The following is a 16,793-nucleotide window of genomic DNA, read 5'->3' on the forward strand; positions in this document are numbered from 1 at the left end:
ATTTTCAGACTTAAACATCCTCATCCGACAAACCGCAAGTCAAAATGACGCTCAACTCTAACCAAACGACGCGCATTAAAATTTAAAGACAGACACGACCGCATCACATGACTATTTTTGTTCAAGAACCGAAATTCACATATTTTGATGTTTTGTGAGATGCCTATGTGAGAAAATGAAAAAAAACTGGTCTCGAGAGAGAGAGAGAGATATCTCCTATGATCAATATTTAATCCATATTTTGCAAATATAAGAGTTGTTAGCTATCTGTTATTAATAAAGTACCTCTGGCTCTGTTTAATAAATAGAGATTTGATCGAAACAGATGAGAACGTCTATTGCATGTATTGACATGTACAAAGTTGTGTTTTAGTAAGTTCGCAAGTGACAGGTGTAAAAAGTGTGGGGGTTTTAGCGTGGTACTCGCACGATAAAAGAAAATCAGTATTGTGTGTTTGGCTAAGAGTGGAAAAACTAATTATCCCGGCACCTGTTGCGTTAGCGGTTTGCCTGCCGTAGCTTAATTATCGACGTCCACTTGTACTTAAACCTAAAGTAAAGCTCTGTAATCTGTATTACTTTTACTGCAAAATTATGTTGTCATTTTGTATATTAAACCCGATTAAAGGACATAGACTGAGGTACTAAAAAGTGTTTCTTTATACTAAATTGAAATATTCATGTAGCGTACACAACATGCATTGATGGCAACAGGTGTCGTATCGCTCTCAAACCCCTGTATTACATAAAATACAATAATGATTCTGTTTAAAGCGTGCCCTAAAATGATAGTATGGTGTTTTATTGTCACGAATAATTATTATAATAGGTTAGAAAAATATAATTAAACAATGATGCATGAAGGAGTATTGTGTCTGGGAATCTTATATCTCTATAAAATGAGTATAGAGAATATGTATTGTGATTTCTCTACTTATAGTTTTCTGTCTTCAGGGTAAATCGTCCACAAGTAAAAGTCATCATTCCTCATCTTCCAACGACACCAGATTGCAGTTGTGGTAAATCACAAGAATGCTGTGGCAAAGATTGTTTTTGTTAGGACCTGTTGTGGAGTGATTATTGATGTTTTCCGCTGAAAACAATTTATTGTTGCCAGGCGCTAAAAACAAATTTTGCCGCTCTGACCTTTTTCCTTACGTGGAAAATGTTTTCAAAATATGCTCAGCTTTATCCAATGAGAGGAGGAGAGCGTACGGCAAATCTTCGCGTCTGTAGCTACCCTTCTTCAGATCAGAATAGCGCCTTTCTGGTGTTTATGTCCAACAACGCTTCGCGTCCTCGATGTATTGTGTCTAGCAGGCTGGTCCGCTGTTTGAAATCAACTGGAATTCCGTCATATTTATTCCTGTGCCCAAAGTTTTATCCGTCCAAGCGACGCCGTGTACTCAAAGATCCAGCGTTTGGTTGGGGCCAAACGTCCCTTGGCAGTTCCTCCAGAAGAACTTGTTGCTGGCTTCGATTTCGACGAAATGACGGATCCGTCGCAATTACAACAATTACAATTAAACCAGGGAATGCAAAGCCAGATGATGGCTGCAAGTCCTACACAAATGCAGCAAGGGGTAAGTTGATGGGTTTTCATATAGTTAAAAGAATTCGTTATAGTCTTACAGGAAATGTGTATAGGATTCTACTGTCTAAAATATACGAGTAATGTACTTTGAAGTCACTTTCATCGAGATTTCTTTAGCAATAACAAGCAGAAATAATCGTGGTTTGAGTTCTTTAAAGTATCCAATTGCGAGTTAAATATCTGTCTATAAATAAATGCAACTGGTTTTCAAACTTGGCTACTAAAATTCCCCTCATTTCCATTCATTTAATTCTGTACAAAGCGCTAAGGCAGAGTATCTATCTGCATACTTTATTCACACATTTGTGGAGAGTATAAATGCGTCGGAGTTTTAAAAAATATAGACTTTTAGTAGTGTCATTTGTGCAATCGTTTTAGCTACCAATAAAATTTCCTTAAAAGTAGAAGCGCTGTACGTAAATTTTTTTGGTCGTAATGAGAATTTGACTTTTGTAATTTTATACAATACGTGCGGAAAAACGTATTGCAAAGTTATCTAAACAATTTTAAAGAGTGAATATTAAGATTTGTAATACCGTCGTAACGTTTAATCCTTAGTTACCTAATAGTTCTAATAGATATAGCGTTTTACGTTGAGAAGTTCATAGTATTCTATTTTATTTTTACATTGAAGATCTGTTACCCTAGCTTTTTATTGATATGAGTAGTGCACGTATATTGAATTCTTGCTGTTTTTCCTTACAGCAAATGTCCATGCAGCATTTGTCCCCTGGTCAAATGAGTGGTGGTAGTAGCCCAGGTTTTGCTGGCCAGTTGTCACCAGGTGCTCAGATGAGTGGCCAAATGATGGTAGGTGGTGGTACGCAAATGGGTGGCCAGATGATGGCAGGAGGTCAGATGATGGCGGGTGGCCAGATGATGGCAGGTGGTCAGATGATGCCTAGTGGTCAGATGATAGCAGGGGGTCAAATGGTGGGTCAGAGTCCGACAGGGCAATTTGCTGGTGGGGCACAAATGATGAGCCCGCAGATGGTGGGTAGTAGTCCTACTAGTCCAATGGCAGGTGGAATGCTAGCGGTTAGCCCTACACCGCAAATGGGTGGTCAGATATCGGTTAGTCCTACTGGTATGGTACCTGGTCAAGGTGGTATGGTACAAGATGTTTCCCAGGTTAGTATGGTGAGTCAGGGTGGTGCTGGTGTGAGCCAGGGTGGCATGATTATAGCGAGTCAGGATGGCACTGGCGTGAGCCAGGGTGGTATGGCTATAGCAAGTCAGGGTAATGTAGTTAACCAAAATAGTGTGAATATGGTCAGTCAGAGTGGTATGAGTATGGTAGGTCAGGGTGATAGTGTTTCTCAGAGTAGTATTGGTATGGTTAGTCAAATTGATGTGGGTATGGCAAACCAGTATACTGGCCAAAATCAAGTTGGTATGGTTCAACAAGCTATGGTAGATCAGAATAGCATGGTTAGTCAGACAATGGTTGGGGAAGCCAGTATGGTTAGCCAGAGCCCAGTTGATATGGTAGCTCAAAGTCAATTAGGAATGGTGAGTCAGAATCAGGTTGGAATGGTAGTTCAGCAAGGCATAGTAGATCAAAATAGTATGATTAGTCAGACAATGGTTGGTGAAGCCAGTATGGTTAGCCAGTCACAAGGTATGGTAAACCAAGGTATGGTAGACCAGGCAGTGGTTAGTCAGAGTATGGTTAGTCAAAGTCAAGTTGATATGACATCTCAAAATCAAGTTGGAATGGTGGTTCAACAAGGTATGGTAGATCAAGATAGTATGGTTAGTCAGACAATAGTAAGTGATTCGAGCATTGTTAGCTCAGGTGTAGTGGGGGGAAGTGAGGTTGCCATGGTCGGTGAGGTTGGGATGGTGAGCATGACAGGTATGGAGATGCAGGTGCAAGGTGGTATGACAGGTATGGAGATGCAGGTGCAAGGTGGTATGACAGGTATGGGGATGCAGGTGCAAGGTGGTATGGTAAGTCAGTGTACGATGGGCGAAGTAGGCATGATAAATGAGGTTGGCATGACATCAACAAACATCGACTCAACAACGATATCAACAATGCCAACAATTATGGTTGAATCTCAACAGAGTGTTACCGACCCTGGATGTTCCATGCAAGTGGTAGGCACAGTGGACCAGCAGCTAGACACAACCATGCAAGTGGTAGGCACGGTGGACCAGCAGCTAGACACAACCATGCAAGTGGTAGGCACGGTGGACCAGCAGCTAGACACAACCATGCAAGTGGTAGGCACAGTGGACCAGCAGCTAGACACATCAGTTACCATGAGCGTCGTGAGTACCGTACCTGATTCAACAATGGATCCCTCAGCTTGCGTTTATCCCGTTTCCCCAGGGCCTATTGCTGTAAGCCCCGCGCCACCCTCGGGTGGCTATCCACTTTCCCCCTCTGGTCCAGGTTACACCATGGAAACAATCGGTGTTATTCCTGGCGAATGTGCAATGTGTGTATCAAAATCTAATGAAATTCAAGAACTGGAAACGAAAATAGATACAATAAAGGATAACTTTGAAATTGAACGCACTGAGGTACAGAGGTTTTGAAGTTTTCGAATGATTATTCTCCTGCGTAAATATTGCAATTTAATACCATTTGTGAATGCATAATTTTTTATAAGGATTTACAGTGAAACAAGCACTGTGACTTACTTTCCTTCATGAAGTGAAGTGTTTTACTAAACTCTAAGATATATGTTACATGTCAGGTGGAAACTCGCTACATTAAACAAATGAAAGATATTGAAGTACGTTGTCAACAAGAAAAAGATGAAATTCGTTCTGACGCCTTAAAAGAAGAAGATAATTATGAAAGAAAACTGAAAGAAGAACGATCCAGGCTTAGTGAACTTCAGTTGAAGTATAATATGCTTCAGGCTGAGGCGGACAATAATGAAAAGTCTGGCAAAAGACAGGAAGACGAAATTGATGAATTGGAAGATAAATTGAGAAAGGTAAAAACTCCCGTTAGTTGATTATCTTTATATATTTTTTGAACTTTTTAGGCTAAAATTATAAAACTACTCTCGATGGGCGGGCTTTGACGTTTGAACTCGTATAATTCTGATTTCAAATAGACCAAGAACGAACGGGACCAATTTGATGAAATGAATCGAAGATTGAAAATGGAACTACAGCGGGCTCAGCAACAGACATACTCTGAGCGAAGTTTAATCAAACAACTACAAGATAAGCTTTCTCAGATTGAGAATACCGAGAGGGAATGGGTAACGAAGTACAATCGAGAAAAGGAGAAAATCACTGAACATTCAGAGAAGATCACAATTATTGAAAATACTGTGACAAGTCTCGAGAACCAGAACAGAGATTATATTGTTGAAATTGAGGTATGAAAAACATGTCAAAAAGCAACTTTCCCTGTAGAAAACAAATAATAAGGTTTACATGTTTTCCACTTTTTAGCGTTTGAATACGAGCCTCAAAAAAGAAAAAGATGAATGTAATAACCTCCGCGCCATGTTGGGAGAAGAATCCAAAGATGACGAAAAGCAGAACAAACTTATTCTAGAACTTCAACGAAAATTGAAAGACCTTCACGACTCAACTGAAGATTTAGAAAACCAATTGCGAATTGAAAAAGATAAAGTGAACAAACTGAACTCGGACATTTCCCTACTTTCAACCGAGAAAACGAAATTCCAGAAACTTTCAAAAGGCTTACGCGAAGATGTGGACGATATAACAAGTAAATATACACGAGAGAAGAATGAAGTTGAGAGATTGGGAGAAGAACTTGCAAGACTCCGACGTGAACATACTGATTCTACGAATGCGATGAATATGGAATCCGTAGTTAATAGTTTTGAGGAAAAGATTCGACGTCTGACAGCAGAGTGCGATAGTTTTGAGGAAAAATATAAATATGAGAAACGCGAGAAGGTGGAATTTGAGGATAAGTTTCATCGTGTGAAAAATGAGGTGAGTTTTTTTGGTAAAATGAAAGTTTACTAATATGCATGTGATAAGTAAAAAACAGATTATTTTTTACATTCAAAATTTTTTTTCAGGTCACCGACATACAAGAGAAATACCGTCGTGTAGACGCAGAGAGAGATACTTACATTCGGAAATGTCGCGAAATCACGGAAAATTACGAACAAAAGATTCGAATGTTACAACAACAAATATCAGAACTTCGTACTCAATCCTCACAAAGACAACCCACGCAACAGCCTGTTACGGTTCCCCAACCCGCCATCGTTTCCTATCCGACTGCGCCTTGTTACATTGATACAATGAATGAATTGGGAATCAGCATTGAAAGATATAATGAAATGAAACACCAGAGAGACTCCATTGAGCAAAGGTAAGAAGTGAAATATCTTCAAATAATTCTATTGAGCTACAGTTTATTTACCATCTTCGATGTTAATGTTTTTACTCCTGTAGTCGAGTACGATTTTCTTGAATCAATTTTCTTCATTTGTATTTGGCAGTTTGGCTTTTGACTTTATCAAGCACTCAATATCTTGCTACTCAAAGCTCGTCTTTAGTTATTCGTACCGATAACGAAGACTCTTCCCTCATCCGAGAGAAGTTTGGAAATAATAGACAGTAAAGCAGCAAAGTTAACGAAGACATTTCCCTCACCTGATTAATTTCTTTCTCAAATATTTAGATACAATGCTTTGGTCGATCTTCTTGCAAAGTATGAAGATGAGGTCCAGAAACTCGAAAAAGAAAACAAAGACTTCCGTTTGAATGTCACAGATGTTGACTACACTTCCATCAATATCACAAAACAAGAAAGCAACGCGTCATATTCGTACGTTGAGTACAGACGAATTGTTGATGAAAAGGACTACTTTGAAGGTATCAAGAATAGATTTGTCTCTAATAAGTTTATTAGTTAAGTTGAGTCTTATTTGGTTTGCTTTCTCTCATAACGTAGGTCGTTACAAGAAAGAAAAAGCTGAACGCGAGAATGCAGAGAAGAAGCTCCGAGATTTGAGAAATGCTAAGGAGGATCTTGAAGATAAACTGAACGATATCGCTCGAGTCATCACGAAATACGAGCAAGATACGAGAGCGTTCAAAAACGAGAATGATCAGCTCCGGCGGCAAATTCAAGATCTTTTGACGAATGGAAATTTCCAAAAGAATATCTCGGTCGAGTATAACGTCACAAAGAGACAAAGAAGTGACTCGAATAAATCGCTGGATAAATATAAGAATGAGATTGATGAACTTCATCGTGAGAATGAAGAGTTCAAACAGTTGCTTGATTCGTTGGACAACAAAGATGGACGAGGAGGTGACAAAGACGATGGAAAGAATAACACAGGTGAGATGTTGTAATATTGTTGCTTATTGTAATTATACGTTTCATTGATATCAGTGGAGTTGGAATAATTGTGAAGGTATTAAGATATCATTTTACGTTTTTAAACAGGGAAAGTTCGTGCTCTAGAAGGCGAGGTGAATAGTTTACAGACTATTATTACAGAACTTGAGAAGACCATCGCGTATCAAAACAAAACTGCTGAAGATGCTAAGCTTCAATTGGAGGACGAAAAATGGAGATTGAGGGAACACGTACAGAAACTTGAGGATAAGGTAGGATAATCAAATTTAACGTTTCTAGTTTTCTGTAGACATGTTTTGGCTTCGATACATATTGATAAGGTATTCCTGAAGGTTATATTTATGAAAAGTGCTGTTATTGACATGTTGATCGGTAAATCTTTATTTTGATGAAATGGGATAAATTGTCTTTAAATATAATTGTACGTATTCGTGACATTTATAGGTAAAAGATCAAGTGCGTATGATCGATGATTACGATCGTAAGATTGCAGATCTTCGTAATAAATTCACGAATGAAGTGAGCAATCTTGGCGAGAAGCTTGTAAATGAAGTGGACAGAAATATGAAACTTGAAGAACATATCAAACAACTTCAGAAACACTTGGATGATTTAGACGGTGAAAGGCGGGAGATTTTGACCAAGTATGACGCTGTGACTGTCAATGAACAAGAGTTTGTCAGAGATATGGAGGACCTGGAGGATAGATACAAGGTTGGTTGGTTGGTTGGTTGGTTGGTTGGTAAATTCAGTCAACTGGTTACATACACAGCACTAATTATTTATTTATGGTGATTTTACGCATTTTGATGGATTATTAACAAGTTTATTTTGTTTAAAGGTGGACATCACGGAACTTCAGAGTCGTCTTAACCAGGAAATGAACGAGAAGTCGAACCTGAATCGTGATATTCAAAATCTTCTCGATGAGCTTGATAATTTACGAGCCCGCGAAAATGCAATCGAAACACAATTTATCAGAGAACGAGACGAGATCAAAGGTCATTATGAGTTTGAAAAGATCGATCTTCTTCGTCAGTATCACGAGGAAAACACGCGTATCAAGGGTCAGTTGGATGATGAAAAGAGACGTCGTAAACAACTCGAGGATGAAATTGAAATATTGAGGAGAAAGCTCGCTGCTCAAGGTATTACAGCTCATGTGGACAGCGGTAGTGCAGGTACGTTAGAAAGAATTTTATCTTATAAGGGATTTACTCTTTTTTAAGGTCGTCTTAGAATTAAACAACTAGAACCAACATTCACTCTTGTCTGCGTTTGACGAAATTATCTGATTGTGCATCGCAATCTGTACAGAACGTTCCATTCCATACAACTGACATTTATTATGCTTCCTTGCCCCACAGGACGTGGAGACATGAACATCTCTCTGGGTGATGACAACAGACGTCGTGATTATCTCGAAGAAGAAAACAAGAAACTACTATATCAAATGAACCTCTTGCTCTCCAAGAAGGACGGCGGCGGCGGCGGCGATGATGTACGAGATACTGGCAGTCGTACGTCGGATAGTTCCGATGATATCACGAGACTGAGACGAAAGCTGGCGGTTGTCGAGGAGGAGAGAGATAAATTCGAACGAATGAAGAAAGATTTAGAGTATGAAATGGATAGATACAAATCCAAGTGTGATACTCTCCAAACTGAAATTGAAAGGTATATCCAGTTTGACTGCGTCATAGTTATTTACCACACCCTTATATCATATAATTTACCATAACCTAATTGTTGACTATGCAATATGTTATATCGAAGTTTTATATCCTAAAATATAGTTTGCCATGTATCATCCCATACAAAGCTTACCAGAACATTTTCAACCATATCATAAAATTTCTACCATTTCATTTAGACTTCGTGAAATGGAGCGTAAAACTCGAGATCTCACTGATGAAGTGCGGTCGTTAAAGTCGATAAACGACGAAATGAACCGAAAACAACGCGACCTCATGTCGGAAAACGACAACCTGAATCGTACATGTCAGGATCTAGAGCGAGATAATCGCAAACTGCAAATGGAAATTGATCATTTAACCATGCAGCTCAAGGTATATATGGCAAAATATTTCTTTCAATTTTGAAAACTACGATATTTTTTATCGGAAAAAACTTATTTTTTATACTGGTAATTTTTAGAAGAGTGGTGGAAACGTTGGCACAACAAATATCAGAGATGAGACAACGGTCGTCAACACTGGCGGTCGCAGTGATCATGAAATGTTAAGAATGAAACAAGAATTTGATAACAGACTTAAGGAACAAGTAGACGCCAACCGACAGTTGGAGAAAAATGTCCGTGATTTACAACGAGAAATGGACGGAATGCACGACAGTCGATCTTTGATACAATCCAACTTTAATCAACAGAAGGAATTCCTGATGCAGCAAATCGCATCTGGCTCTGTGAGAGGTGATGTTGATAGAGAAACCAGCCGTAACAACGAGGAATGGAAGAGACGAATCGAAGATTCCGAGCGACGCTTCAAGAGCGAGTTAGACCGGTTAGAAAATGAGAAGAAAGACCAGTGTGACCGGTTGAAGAGAGAAAAAGATCAAATGGCTGAGAGGTATAATATTCATCATCGTTAAATCGTCATCTTTGTCTGCTTATTGACACTGTTTGATTTCACAAAGGCGAAGGCTTCAGTTTGACAGTTCTGAAATTTTAGCAATTTCTTTAACAGATATAGTCGTGAGAAAGAAGAAATGAGACGAAAGATTTTTGATATTGAAGAACAAATGAGACGCAAGGAATCATCATGGCAGTCTTCTGTTCCCGCACCAGTCCAGCCCGTCTCCTACCCGTCCCCAGTTTCTCACGGTCGTGATGATATCCAGAGTATCATACGAGAGAAGGACTCCTATATCGAACAACTGAAAACAGAGAAATACGAATCAGTGAGGAACTTCGAGCGGGAAAAGAATAGGTTAGTATACAGCAAGGGGGAAGATGACGGCACGCTCTTATCTCTGAGTGAAGCCTTTGTAGATCGAAAATAAACGAGCGTTTGGATATAAACTTCCAACTAACTGTTTTTTGAGAACCTATATACCTAAGTAGACGTTGGTTGAAATTTCATGTTCCGGCTTTTTCTTGAGTTTTCAAGACTGATCCTTGGGTTATAGTTCTCGAGCATGTGATCTTCAGACTAAGTGAGTTAGGTAACCTCAATTTTGATTGTCACTGTAGAATGGTGATGGACTTCGACATGGAAAGAAATAAAGGAAAGAAAACAGTAGATGAGCTGGAAGATGCTCTAAGAACGTTGAGGAAACAGAAAGCTGAATTGGAGGAGAAGGTAACATATGAAATGGTGAGAAATTTTATTGCATTAGTATGCACGTAATAGCATGTGCTCAGATGCAATGTTGATGACACAATGGCACTATTTATCCAACCTATTAACGAGGTTTTTTTCACTCTTGTAATCGCATGTACTGTTACAACGTAGGAATATCATATCATAGCACGGGTAAATTGGCAGTAAGTGGCGTGCTTTTTCTTGATTAATGCTTGATTAAAGTGCTTTTCTAGCAAAGCATTTAATGATTCCACTGATAAGTATCGGGTTATGTGGGAACTATGTTACTGGACGCTCAAGTTTTGATCGTTTTATAATAAGATGCCGTGTCAAATTGCACAAGAAATCATGCTATTACCTTTTTTGCACTGATGCACTGAACTTTCTTTTATTGCACTTAATACCAGTTTTTCTAATTTGTGGTGTTGCTGATGCTGGTATTGTTGTTTCATTGTGAATGTTAATGTGTATTGTTATCTGTTGCGTTTTTGTCTGTGCCTTGTTGTGTCGAATGATGATGGAAATGAAAACGTTTTTACTCAACTGTCAAATGTTTGGCCATTCTCAGGTACGGGACATGGAAATGAAACACACGCGGGAGAAAGATCGTTTGGAGAATGAATTCAACGAAGAAAAGCGTCAGCTAAAGAAGAACTTGGACAGGGACATGGAAGCGAGGCGGGAAGATATGAAGCGAGAATGTGAGATCAAGTACACTAAAACTATTAACGACCTGGAACGAGAGAAAGCGAGGTTGCTTGGCCGTCTTGAGCGTGAACGAGGAGAGGTAAGAATTTCATATCTGGGTTGATTCAAGGACAAATATATACCGCACAGCTGTTAGTGGATTTTTAATGAGCCTCGCTTCATTGTATCATTGAAACGCATACAATACAAGTCACAAATGCTTCTAGATATTTCTTGCAGGGATGTTTTATTAATATTATTGATTTACCTTTAAAACAAGAATGCGGTAAAAATAAATCCGTTCAATCGTTTTCTGTCTCTTACACCAGTTAAGCACATTTGGCAGTCAGATAAACCAGACAAGCACAACTTTCGAGGAATCCAACACGACACTTGTCTCTTCAAAATACGAGGCTGAAAACCGCGAGTTGCAGCGTCGCTTGAAGGAGCAAGCACAGAACTTCGAACTGGAAAAACAGGAATTACTAAAACGCTGCGAACAAGAAAAACGAGTTATCGAAGCACGCCTTGTACACGAAAAGAAAGTTCTAGAGATCTCCGTCCAAGCAATGACGCGGGAAATCGCAAAACTCAAACACGAACGAAACGAAATTCGCAAAAACTACAAAGCTGAGATTGACAAACTTCGAACACAACTCGGACACGGAGGATTCGCAGCCACGCGTGAAAGTAACACCACGAATATCACGCGTGAAGTCCACACAAGTAACACGAGCAGTAACACAAGTATTTCAGTGATGGCCATCGAAGAACGGCACACGTTTGAGAAGACCATCGATGAGTTGAACGAAAAGGTTAGTGCAAACTTTGATTAGAAAACACTGCAAGGCTTGTTTAACCTTAAAAGATATATTTAGCCAAATTAAAAATTTTCTTAGCCAGTCTGTCTAAACGTTTCGACTAGTAGAGGTATTAAAACTGTCACCATGATAGTGGCCGGAAATTGAGCTCAAAAAGCCATCACTGACCGACTTTCTTTAACATGTTTATTTTTACAAAAGGTGCGTGACCATGAAACCACGGTACAGAAACTGGAGAGAAATCACACTGAGGAAATACGGTTCATGGTGAAGAACTTTGAGAACGAAAAATCAGATTTGGAGAATTCTTGGATGTTGGAGAAAGGACGAATTCAAGCGAGCATTGAAACTAGCTATGAACAGAAATTGATGGATGAGAAAAAGAAGTAAGTAGTTGATTATTTAGGTGTTTGGATTGCAATGCGTGCATCTCTTTTCTTTGAGCTTTTATTCCAGCAATTTGCATCTGAATGGTTATGATTGTATTTTCTTTAGATTTGAGGTAACAATGACAGCATTACGTCGGGAAGTGAACTGTCTACAAGATCAAAGACGTCTTCTTCAGATGAAGATCACCAGTAATTCAGCCTTCGTTGGCGATAAAGATGCTTTCGACCGCGGCATCAGTGACTACAAGCGAGATGTTTTGGAAAAACTTCAACGAGAATATGGTGAGAGAATTGAACGAGAGCGAAGGCCTCTTGAAGACACGATTAAAGAATTGAGAAGAGAAGTTGATGACCTTCGTCGGGAGAGGAATGAGATTCGTTCTACCTTCAGGCAGGAAAAGGTATTTGTTTCTGAAAAAAAAACTTTTGTAACAAATAACAAACAAGTGTTATTACCATCAAGAAATAATGGATTCCTAAACTCTGTGATTTTCTCCTGATTTCGTAGGTAAAGTTACAAGAGGAGTTCGACCGGGAACGTGATAGACTGACACGAGAGAGACACGAAATAAGGATCACTGGTGGTGTTGGCGGTTTGGGAGGGATCTCTGGTGGCGTTGGCGGTTTGGGAGGGATCGCTGGTGGTGTTGGTTTAGGAGGAGTGGCAGGAGCCATCTTGGGTGCTAGTGGCGCTGGGGGTAGATTGGGACCTATTGACGGCGATAAGGTGAGTTCCTCACTGGAAGAAAAAAAAAATCACCCTTACCATAAAAACACCGTCTTTAAACGAAATTTTACCACCATATTTTTACCATAGCAAGAGAAGTCACGTAGTGATGAAAGCTATAATAAATTATTATTGTTAATTCATGAGATAATTGACTAATTAATTAATTAATAAACTAATTCAAAGGATATATATTATATTAGTAAATCGCACATGTAGAATAACATCACTGAGTTAAGATATATAAAGTTTTATTTATTATAAACACGTTTTCACTTGCGCTTCAATTCGCACTGGCAAAAGTTGTAAAATTGGTTTATATATGCTTCCGTCTTCTTTCGTTTTCTGGCGTCGAAACCGTTTCTCTTAAAACAATGTCATCTTTGACATTTCCTGTAGGTACCTAAGGACAAAGATGACCCATTAAGTCAAATCGAAAAATCTTTTCAAGAGACAAACGTGAAGAGAATAGAAGCTGAAAACGTGTCTCTTAAAGAAGAAAACACTCGACTTGTTAATGATAACCGTAGTTTGAATGCAAAATTGGAAGCTTTAGAAATACGTAACAAACACTTGGCCTTGGCTGTAAATAAGAAGGTCAGTGTTTTAACTCAATGATGTTATTCAAAGAAAACATAAATAATTTTAGTGGTCATTGCATGAGCCACTAGGTCCAGTCTCCTTTTCAACAAAATGGTTTATATTTGTTTTTTCTTTTAGTAACACTGAAAAACTATATAAGGGGTCTTAACATATTTCGTATTAGTTTCAAAGCAGTTTAATTAGAAAGATTTATTTTGGCGGAAGGCATAACTGAAGTGACTGTTCTTACTGAACAATGGGGAAGAATATTTTTAATAAAATGTTTTCCATCACATTTCCATTCTTGGTAAACTATTTGTTGCTTATATTTGTGTTTTCTGTTTCATTTTTCACAGGACAGACCACGCAGAGGTTATGGCAGTCGAAGTCCAACACGACCTAGCGCTCTTGATGGTCTGGTACCAAGTGGCGGATCTCAGACCACAGGATCGTCACCTGGCCGCCGTTATCCAGGAGCCGCCAACATTACTGGTCAGCGTTATCCTGCCGGTGGAACGTCCCCCTTGCGTGGAGGCTATTCACCCGGTGGTCGATACCCGGGCGGTCTCGGAGGAGTGTCAACATCCCCCGTGGCAGGTTCGTATCCAGGAAGTGCAGGACCGTATGGTGTCGGTTCACCAGGTTCGGGACATCCAGGACCCCTGGGGACTCGTGGTGGAGTTACTTCATCTCCGACCGGTGGAAAGTATCCCCTCGGCGGCCCATATGGAGGTAAATACTGGCAAAAACGATTAGTTAGTGTAAATTTACACGACCATATTGTTCACACCTGAGTATTGTACAGACCGTTTTATTCTTTACTTACTGTATAAACTGAATATATCGCTACTTTGGTAGGTTCTTCTCCAGGAACAGGAGTTATTCCTGGACAAGCTGGATCTCCTTCATCAGGTGTACCTGGACGGTTATCCTCGCCAAGTGGAAGCACGCCCTACAACCGACCAACTGGCATTACAGCTCGTCCTGGAGGAAATGCGCCGGGATCTGGATTCCCGTCAGGTAGAGATCCCTCTCCAGGAAGTCGTCCTGGCGGAGCTGGCGGTGTTCCCTCTGGGGCTTTGTCACCTAGACCAGGAGCCCGGGGGTTTTCAGGGCGCGATCCTTCCCCAGGATACCCTGGTGGTCGACCAACCCTAACTACGATATACGACACCTCACCGACAAGACATCAGTCAGAACGACCGGTCGGCAGCGTAGATACCAGAGAAATCTCAGTTCGAAACACTTCACTTCATCAACGAAGTTTGTCGGCTGAGTACCTACTCGGGCGTGGCACTGACGTGTCCTACCGATCACGCCCTCTCGGTGCCAGTCTCCACGGAAGGCTCGGTCCAGGCCTTGGTGGATACACTGACGTCACAAATATTCGACGTTCATACGGCATCGGTCGAGCGCCTATCCCATTTGGCCTTGGTAACGCTGGGTATATAGGAGACGGACAATATGCCCCAGGAGGATATGATGGGTACATTGATGACACTGGTCTAGGAGTAGATGCAAACTATGGGGGAGGTGGATGTGGTATCCACGGATATCCACCAGCGATCAACGTCGATCATCATCACACATGCTCGGGCGGCCAGCAAACCGATGGACAGCAGATTCAGTGCGGAGGACAACAAGTCCAGACAACTGGTCAACAGGCACAATGTGGAGGACTGCAGGCTCAGGATGGTGGTCAGCAATCGCAATGTGGTGCAGTGCAGGGTCAAGTCGATGGCCAAGTTCAAGTATCAGTTTCGCCCACTGGATGTGCGATTGGTCAACCAGCGGCTACACAAGGTACCATTGATCTAAATCAAGTTGGGCAAACAGCTGTAATCTCGCCAACTTCTGAAGGTAAAGATACTTCTAGTTCAACCAGCAGCGACTCGGAGAAAGAATAAATGAAAGGTCGATATTTACTTTAAACATTTTTATTAAGAAATAAATAAGGAATTATCCTAAAGCTGATCACAAAGCATAAACTTTAATCTATAATTACCTAAATATATAAGATTTAAATTAATAAAATAAAAGCAAACCTTCCAGTTTTTTTTTAATTGACATTTAAATGTACCCAAATATTTTGTCTACTAATATAATAGTGTAATCAAACAGTATCATCCAAACAAGTAATTAAATTATGTATCAAATTAGTTTTAACTTTGTGAATAATTATTCATGAAATAATAATTTTTTTTTACATATATTTTGCACTGTATTGCACTATTTTGTCAAAACCGCACGAAATATTATATTTCACAATTCACCATCGCACAAATCGCTCAGCACGAAATGCACAGCATGAAACGCACAACACGATACGCACAGCACGAAATGCACAACAGCACTGTAACTACATTCTTTTTCTAAAGAGGCACAGTATTATATTTGCTTTAGTGCCGTATACATACTAAATGTCAAAGGTCATTGTTGTAAATTAATATAAAAGCAATAAAACTCTTAAAAAATACGTCCGTTTTCCTCAAAATATTGATAAAATTTGAGTGTATTTCAACTGTGTGCACGTAAACAAGTCTCCTACCTTAGAATTCCAAACAGTCGCAAAATAACACCTACAAAAACGGTAAGAAAATCCAAGTTCTAAAAATCTTGCGTTGGTCAACGGGTGCACGAAATTTCTTCAAACTTCGATAGCTTGTGCAGCACAGTAGATATGTTGCCCGCTTAGTGTGATTGAATTGTGTTTCACAAATGCTTTTGTATTTTTTGCGCGAAGCCGTTTCTGGGTGTTCTTAAAAACAACTTAGTCGAAGTACGATAGATAACTTTATTTCAAATTCTTGATTACTCTTGTGCTCTTCAGATGATAAAGTGCGATAGAAATATTCGACATAGAATTTTAAGAAGTTTCAAAAATTTCGAGAAGAGTTTCTGACGGACGTTCATCTCTTAGGTTTCGAATGCGTATTTTTTTTGAGCGTGGATTTCTTGGGCTTTTAACCACAACTTTCCTACGAATGCATGTTAAACAAATTATTGCTAGCTGTCCCAGAGAACATCAAAGTTTACGTTTGCTAAACGTTTTTGCTAAACGTTTGCATGCAGTTTATTTTTGGGCACTTTTTCAAAGAGTCATAACTATAAATAAGTTTGAAACACCCAGTATATAGCATTACGTTTGTTAGAGCTTTTGTATGATAAAGAAAAATGACGATTCAACAAAAAATAGTCGATATGGCAACAAGAAGGCATCAACTGTGAATATCTCTAAGTCCGTGGTAACCAATGTGTACATTAGGGAGCGGTCATAAAGTAACTGCTAGGGTGGGCCGGAGGAAATAAAGATGGGCCATGAAATTATTTTCATTAGTTTGGGT

The 16,793-nt window shown here is 39.6% G+C and overlaps 1 protein-coding gene across 1 annotated transcript in view; it reads left to right on the forward strand.

Moving 5' to 3' along the window:
• LOC114519004 (extracellular matrix-binding protein EbhA-like) overlaps nt 1-15,917 on the forward strand; it is a 39,353-nt gene extending 23,436 nt beyond the window's left edge. Inside the window, exons 13-36 of the mRNA XM_028539061.1 lie at nt 1,338-1,583; nt 2,300-4,126; nt 4,303-4,548; nt 4,672-4,941; nt 5,018-5,533; nt 5,623-5,921; nt 6,234-6,427; nt 6,507-6,899; nt 7,008-7,171; nt 7,365-7,634; nt 7,762-8,101; nt 8,288-8,597; nt 8,794-8,989; nt 9,078-9,508; nt 9,626-9,868; nt 10,132-10,255; nt 10,812-11,030; nt 11,260-11,745; nt 11,953-12,137; nt 12,247-12,541; nt 12,649-12,867; nt 13,267-13,464; nt 13,806-14,181; nt 14,308-15,917. Coding sequence (XP_028394862.1) covers nt 1,338-1,583; nt 2,300-4,126; nt 4,303-4,548; nt 4,672-4,941; nt 5,018-5,533; nt 5,623-5,921; nt 6,234-6,427; nt 6,507-6,899; nt 7,008-7,171; nt 7,365-7,634; nt 7,762-8,101; nt 8,288-8,597; nt 8,794-8,989; nt 9,078-9,508; nt 9,626-9,868; nt 10,132-10,255; nt 10,812-11,030; nt 11,260-11,745; nt 11,953-12,137; nt 12,247-12,541; nt 12,649-12,867; nt 13,267-13,464; nt 13,806-14,181; nt 14,308-15,356 — 9,096 coding nt within the window. The 3' untranslated portion in view covers nt 15,357-15,917. The remainder of the gene's footprint in view (nt 1-1,337; nt 1,584-2,299; nt 4,127-4,302; nt 4,549-4,671; nt 4,942-5,017; nt 5,534-5,622; nt 5,922-6,233; nt 6,428-6,506; nt 6,900-7,007; nt 7,172-7,364; nt 7,635-7,761; nt 8,102-8,287; nt 8,598-8,793; nt 8,990-9,077; nt 9,509-9,625; nt 9,869-10,131; nt 10,256-10,811; nt 11,031-11,259; nt 11,746-11,952; nt 12,138-12,246; nt 12,542-12,648; nt 12,868-13,266; nt 13,465-13,805; nt 14,182-14,307) is intronic.
• The last annotated feature ends 876 nt before the right edge of the window (nt 15,918-16,793 follow it).

The sequence above is a fragment of the Dendronephthya gigantea genome, unplaced genomic scaffold (assembly GCF_004324835.1).
Source record: "Dendronephthya gigantea isolate DGI-Jeju-01 unplaced genomic scaffold, DenGig_1.0 000012F, whole genome shotgun sequence".
In the NCBI taxonomy this organism is placed as follows: domain Eukaryota; kingdom Metazoa; phylum Cnidaria; class Anthozoa; order Malacalcyonacea; family Nephtheidae; genus Dendronephthya; species Dendronephthya gigantea.